Source organism: Lolium rigidum, chromosome 1, assembly GCF_022539505.1.
Source record: "Lolium rigidum isolate FL_2022 chromosome 1, APGP_CSIRO_Lrig_0.1, whole genome shotgun sequence".
In the NCBI taxonomy this organism is placed as follows: domain Eukaryota; kingdom Viridiplantae; phylum Streptophyta; class Magnoliopsida; order Poales; family Poaceae; genus Lolium; species Lolium rigidum.
Genome location: NC_061508.1, coordinates 184,233,840 through 184,241,115, shown reverse-complemented (window position 1 = coordinate 184,241,115; position 7,276 = coordinate 184,233,840). Strand labels below are relative to the sequence as shown.

Sequence of the window (7,276 nt, the reverse complement as noted above, 5' to 3'; positions counted from 1 at the left end):
TTCACACGAGCTCTTGTGATAGGTCCAATCCTGACTTCATTGGACTTGAACTTCACATCAACATCTTCTTTATCTTGTAATGACGGAGGTAGTGGTTCGGTAGGGATGTCCTCATCAAACTACACCTCCCTTGCACGATTATATTAGTTTTTTTTTACTTTTTAATCTCATTCATATGTTGTGTTGTTGTTTGACAACCACCAAGGTGGAGATGGGGGCACAAGGGAATCATCTTTGTTTTGCAGGTTGCTAGAACATGAAAAGGAGAGAGAACTAGCATTTCCCCGAGAGGTCGATAATAGTTCGAGTCACCCTTTGTGGGAAAAGTGCCTTTTTCATAGGAAAATCTATGGTTGGAGTTCAAACGAGTTGGTGTACACGTAGTTTGTTGCCATCAAGACCCTTTTGTGATGCCATTGTCGTGAATTTCTACACATCTTGCCATCAACACACTTTTCTGGTGCCATTGCCATTTTCGGGCAACAAACTACATGTGAATCAACTAATCAGGGATCAAAGGGCAACGTGTTATTATCGAACTCTCAGAGAAATGCTCGTTCTCTCTTCTTTTCCTCTTCTAGCAACCTACAAAACAAAGAAAATTGCCTCGTGTCCACATTTCTTCCGTGGTAGTTGACAAAACACTTTGCACCGTAGGGGTTCTCCCCTACGGTAAAGTTGGCAAAAAAAAGTTGTCAAACACGGAGTATTCTAGGTTTTTTGACATGTCAGAGTTTAGTAGTAGCCTGCTCCTCTCACCATGATCATGGTGCTTGAATATGGGTTAAATGTTAACAATGAACTTGTTTAGAACTATGACAATGATGATATATGTGAGCCTATAGCCATGGTGGTTGAGAAATCTCTAGCAATGAAGAAGTTTCTCGCAAGCGAGCAATAACTAATATTGAAGGACTAGGCGACTTGGGCTTTGTTTCTGAAACTTCAACTTCTTCTCATCTATTCGGTTTACTTTAGTCTCGGCAGATTATGCTCTTTTCACCCAAGTTGAGCACTTGCATGGCTGCATGTGCCTATGGTTGATCTCATGAAGCCTGCTATTACAACAGGCTCAGTCAATGCGATCGTTGGTCCTTCGGCTGTCAAGGGAGGTGCACGTAAAGCAGACCGACAACTGGTAAATCTCAAATTCGACGATCGATGTGCTCGTAACCATAATGATGATGGTTATTTGTATAAAATCCCTAACTAGCATACTCATTGTAGGGCAAGGGCGACGTTACCGGCCATCCTACATATATTTGAGATGCAGCCTCGCCATTGACCAGTGTACCATTGACCCCAAAGATTTATTCGAAGCTCGTCTTCTTCAGACTCGTGAAAATTAAGCCGATGCCGGTTTGCATCTCTGAATAATTTTCCTTTGTGGAACACTTTTGGCTTGTGCCCAATACTTGTTTTGGATGCGAATCACGTGTTAAGACATCCTTTAATTTGTTAATCGTTGAAAGGGCATTTCCCTCCTTGATGTTTTGATGATTGATGACAACACGATTAGCGGGTTAACATTTTTGTTAAGTGTTTTAGAACAATTCTGTAAGATCAAAAGATATTTTTATGTGCCTTCAAATCAACTTTGAAGTCAGAGTTCAACTCTTTCAGGTGCGGCCTGCTAGATCCGGTAGTACCAGAATTTATCTTCGCTAGAGGATTTCTAAACAAAATTTATAAGATTCTTACCCATATAATTTTTTTTCTATAGAGGTCATTTAATTCAAATAATTTAACCCTTCAATATTCTTATGCTTACACTACAATCTTATAAGATTTTCTCGAAGAGGTTAAAGCTCTTGGAAATTTCTTATGTTTTGTGCAACCAAACGACTTTTGTAACTAATTTCTATTTTTTTTTATCCCGATAGGATTTTATATGATAAGACATAGTGTTCCTGTGTTTTTCTATTCCGGTGTTTTTAAAATCGTTTGAATTAAACAGGCACATAAATGTGTTTTCCTATTTGGTGATATCTACAGCACTTATTTAAGCGCTTTGTATTGTGGATGGTCTGAGGAGCGGCCTCCCTTCTCCTCGCCTCTGCCCCGCGGCCTCCCCCGCCTCCCACCGGCGTGACCACCTCCGTCTGCCTCCCACGGCTTCCTCCGCGAGCAGCAACGGGCGCAGCCCCATCTTGGTCGCCTCTTCTTCGACCTCCCACGAGTAGCGACGCCTTGGGTGACGATCTCCACCTCCCTCCGGATCTACAAGCCATCCCCGAGCAGATCCGGCGCCTCTGCAGGTAGTGTGCCTTCCACTCCAATCTTCTCCTTGCAGTTGTATGGTTCCTCAAGGATCTGCTTCTGTTGCAATTGCGTCAAGGAAAGAAAAGACGAGCCTTTCGTGAGGCGCATTCATCAATTCGTAGTTGCATAGCTGGTCGATACGGTGGATTCAATTTGTCTGTTGATTGTGGTTGAGTATCCGGTAATTCGCAAAAATGCAATACCTTTTCTTTTTTAAAACCGAAAAATACAGGAGTGTACAAGACCTGGTATGCTTAAAATAAGATAAATCTAACAGAACATAGATGGAGATTAGGAAGGATTGTCGCCTGGTCACGCTATAAATAACAGCCAGTCCGATCTCACGAGAACATCCCCCGATGGATACGCGATAAATTCCCTGCTCCATTTTCAACTCCTCTTCTCTCTCCCTCCCCACAATCCGCGTCTCCGTTTATCGAGCTTACCCACAAATCTCTTCCAGGGCCAGGGAGGGAGGGAGAGGGAGCCAGGGAGGGAGACCTCCTCGGATCAGGACGAGTAGGTACCGTTCTATGCGTCCCCGTCCCCTTTCCTCGGATCTGAGCTTTGTCTGTGCATTTTCCCCTGTTTTTTTTTTTATTCTCTCGTTCTTCATACTGCGTGTGCGTTGGATGTGGTAGATGAGTTATGTCTCATTCTCTCTTGTACGATTGGAGTTGGAACAAACCTGGTTGAAATGTTGATTTCTGTTTGGTGTGCGTTGGAATTTAATCATGCCTGAGTTATGGAATTCACTAGTTGTGGCGCAATGGTTAGAATTGGAATTAGAGAAGATGCGTTTATGTGTGAGAATGCTTTACCAATCTATAGAATTTAGCATGTCTGTGAATAAAGTGGATGTGGCGATGAGTTTCTGGGTGGATCTTGAACCATCTGATCCAGCACTGAACAAAGTGGGGTTTACCCAATTACACTATTGATGGGGACGGCCATAGTGCTGCATATATGAGTCGCTATCCCTGTTCAGTGCGTACTGTAGTTCCACCTAGAAATTCCTCTATCAAACTATACAACTCTGATATCAAAATTTTAATTCTGTTTTTCCCTCACAATTCACTAATACTAGAGAGGATCAAAGATGTACATAGGTATTTGAATTTCCCAATTACCTATGCAATATATTTTTTCTCTTTCCTCACAATTCCCAAATATTAGAGAAGACCACAGATGTGAGGTAGGTATTTGAATTTCCAAATTTTGTGTGCTTGTTTTTCAACTGGTAGCTCTAGTTGGAAGAAGGGGCCTACGAAAATCAGATGACAAATGGGAACTGCAAGTCAACATTTATATGATTTGCCAGTGTTCTTATTTTGGACTTTTTGTTGTGCCATCGGTGCGAACCTGTTCATATCATTGGATAATCTATGTTTCACTATTATCATGAACAAGTGAACTCCGTATTGATTGAGATACTCTAGATTTATTATATATGCTTTTCACTTTCTGAAATACAGCCAGGTGGGTAAATAAACTGTACATGTCTATCTCGTGCATAGTGTCCTTTGCGTAATCAACCAAAACACATCACACTTAAAGCATGTTGCTGGTGATTGCCTAGTTTCTACTTGCACATGCTCTTCATGCTGCAATTTTGTGACCAACTGATTTGATCTGGAACATTCAGTTGCTGACTAGTATTTCAACGTGTGTAATGTTGATGCTTCTATAGGGTTTAGTTTACACAGTTTCTAGAAATGTTGATATTAAGAAAATTCTACAGTCAGTTGACAGTTGAATTGTGGAAATATCAGGCATCTTGGATAGCAATTCTTATTTTGTTACAAACTCATGTGTTTTTTTTGTTTATTACAATTTCGTTTGCAGTAATCTTTATTATTGTTCTGCCTTTTTAAGTCTCCATGTATTTCTTTGAGTTGTTTATTGGAATACTAGGTTTACATAAAGTTGTTTCACTCTCAAAACATTATCATTATCTTAAGTTAATTATCGATGGTATTAAATCATGAAGTATGAACTGTGCATAGAGATGGTTTATGAATAGTTAAGCAGGAGAGTGAAGAATTTAGTATACTGTGTGTTGCTAGTTCAGATTTTGTTTAGACACATGTATAATTCCTTTTGGTCAAAGGTGTATCTCCAGATATGAAATCTTGTTTCTTGTTTACATTCTGATAATGGGCAGCCAATTCTTGTTGAGTTTTATAGTTTCCATGTCATTGGGGTGTTTATTATGATTGTTTTGACACGTTTGAAGGATTGTTTTAGTCTCCGGTGATCTTTTTTTTAATTATATAGGTGAAAATTTGTATACATCTTGTTGATCTTATTCTTTATTTTTGACAGGATTCGAACTTGTCAGCTCATCACAGTCATGGTTCTTGATTCATTATCATCTCCTCACAGGAGGTCGCAAAACACATTCTTTCTGTCATCTCCTAAGAAGCCTCAATCATCTCGCGATGAGGGTAGTTGGTCTGCATTGGTTGAGCGGCATCGTTTTCTCTTGACAACACTAGTGGTGCTTGCCTTCCTGTGCACCATATATCTGTATTTCGCAGTAACCTTGGGGACACCAAAAGCTTGCTCAGGATTGACGGGCGATGAAATGGCTTTATGCCAGCAAAAATCTGCCTTGCAACATGGAAAGTTGAAATATCTCTAACAGATGATATCAGTTGTTGAAGATCAAATTATTGATGCGTACAATATGCTTGTGGTCAACCATATCTTATTCTTCATACCTTGAATCTGTATGTTTTTGGTGGTGGATACTGAAAGGGCTTTGTATTGGTACTGGTGTACATTCTAACTGTTTATGATCCAAAATGGTGCAACGGAGTAAGTAGGTCACCATTTTATTACTGTCATGGTGTGCTTTAAAACATCATGGCTAATTCATCCAGGAGATTTTGATACCCCTCTGGGGGCTTGTCGGTCATTGGGAAATTTCCTGTCGGTATTTGCCTTGTGAATAGGCTTCGTCTTCGAGAATTAAATATGCGGAGGATGTTGGTTGTGAGTTAGCTTTTCCTGTTGCCATTGGATTCTTTGCCCTGTGTTTTTTCTTCTTCTTTTGGCAAACACAAACATGCCTTCTTTTGCCCTGTGCAGTAACATAATAACCAAAAAATGTTAGTTTTGAGTAGCATTGTGTGAGTGGTGCTGCAATGGAATTGACACCTCTAACCACCGTCTGGATTTGCTCCACCAGGAGATTTCAGTGATGGGATTGAACTTGTTTGTATGTCAACAGGGAAAATATACTCCACGAGAGCTCCAGGTCTGACTTGTCTAACAAAGTTGAACAGGCCACCGTCCGAGGCCGTGTGCTTGCCCTTTCGCCTCCGTTCATCCTAGCATGCGCCGCGTGTGGCTGCCTAAAAAGTACTCCGTATTATATTAGGAGACTAGAGCCTGCCAATAATCCACAGGTAAAGAAATACATAAGTCATGGAAGCACCAGAGAGGCGCTACAGCCAACTTATAGCCACCATATACAATGGTTGACTCTAAAAATGTACTACTTTTTTAAAATATATGGTTCACCTTTCATTCTCACAAAGTGTCTAGGGCATGTGCAAGAGCTGGCTTTTGCATAAGAGCTCATTAATCTCCTTTCTCCTCTTCTCACTCCTCCAACTAAGTAAAAAAATAATATTTTATCTCTTATAGCTAGCTGACCAGATCTTATTGTACTTGCTCTAAGGAGCATTATCCTACAACCTAGATGATGATATGTACTATGTATTATCTTTCCCGTGTCCCGCATATCCTAGCATTACTTTTGGGCTTGTACTATTATCTTTCGACTGCACATTCCACTTAAAAGCATCATTCGAATGTAAACTAGTTACTAAAACTATTACTCCCTCTGTCTAGAAAAAAAAATCTTAGATTTATCCAAATTTGAATACATCCATATATATACTATTTAATATCTACATACATTCAACTTTAGATAAATCTAAGATATCCTTCTATAGAAAGAGGGAGTATTATAGTTTTTATTTTTTTATTTTTGTAGGGAAACATTGATATACTTTTTTTAGGGAATGGAAACAACAACAACAACAACAAATCCTTTATTCCCAAACAAGTTGGGGTAGGCTAGAGGTCAAACCCATAAGATCTCGTAACCAACTCATGGTTGTGGCACATGGATAGCAAGCTTCCACGCGGCTCTTTTCATGGCTAGTTCTTTGGTGATACTCCAGTCCTTCAGATCTCTCTTTACGGACTAGAGCTTTAGCCGTTCACTATGCACTAGAGCTTCTGGAGACCTGCGCTGAATATGCCCAAACCATCTTAGCAAGCTTCTTTGCAATCGGTGCTAGCCCAACTCTATCTCGTATATCATCATTCCGGACTCGGTCATTCCTCGTGTGGCCACACATCCATCTCAACATGCGCATCTTCGCCACACCTAATTGTTGAACATGCCGCCTTTTAGTCGGCACATACAACATTGCGGATCGAACCGTCGTCCTATAGAACTTGCCTTTTAGCTTTTGTGGCACTCTCTTATCACAAAGAATGCCAGAAGATTGGCGCCACTTCATCCATCCGGCTTTCTTCCGGTGGTTCACATCTTCATCAATATCTCCATCCTTGTGCAGGATTGACCCCAAGTATCGAAAGGTGTCCTTCTGAGGCACTACCTGCCCATCCAGGCTAACCTCCTCCTCCCCGTGCCTAGTAGTACTAAAACCACACATCATGTACTCAGTTCTAGTTCTACTAAGTCTAAAACCTTTCGATTCCAGAGTTTGTCTCCAAAGTTCTAACTTCCTATTGACCCCCGTTCGACTATCATCGATTAGGACCACATCATCCACAAAGAGCATACACCATGGGATATCTCCTTGTATATCCCTTGTGACCTCATCCATCACCAAATCAAATAGATAAGGGCTCAAAGCTGACCCCTGGTGTAGTCCTATTTTAACCGGGAAGTCATCGGTATCACCATCTCTTGTTCGAACACTTGTCACAATATTATCGTACATGTCCTTGATGAGGGTAATTGAAAGAG

The 7,276-nt window shown here is 40.7% G+C and overlaps 1 protein-coding gene across 2 annotated transcripts; it reads left to right on the top strand.

Annotated features, from left to right (window-relative positions):
- Window positions 1–2,045: 2,045 nt before the first annotated feature.
- LOC124685930 lies at window positions 2,046–5,190 on the top strand. 2 transcript variants are annotated; one of them, XM_047219956.1, is made up of 2 exons: window positions 2,046–2,258; window positions 4,588–5,190. In XM_047219956.1, the coding sequence occupies exon 2, from the start codon at window positions 4,616–4,618 to the stop codon at window positions 4,904–4,906; it is 291 nt and encodes a 96-aa protein (XP_047075912.1). In that variant the 5' UTR covers window positions 2,046–2,258; window positions 4,588–4,615; the 3' UTR covers window positions 4,907–5,190. The 2 variants fall into 2 exon arrangements, with proteins under 2 accessions (XP_047075912.1, XP_047075918.1); XM_047219962.1 differs by lacking the exon at window positions 2,046–2,258 and adding an exon at window positions 2,298–2,785.
- Window positions 5,191–7,276: the final 2,086 nt, after the last annotated feature.

Coding starts and splice junctions, on each gene's coding strand:
- LOC124685930 (XM_047219956.1), top strand. CDS start 4,616: ATGGTTCTTGATTCATTATCATCTCCTCACAGGAGGTCGCAAAACACA.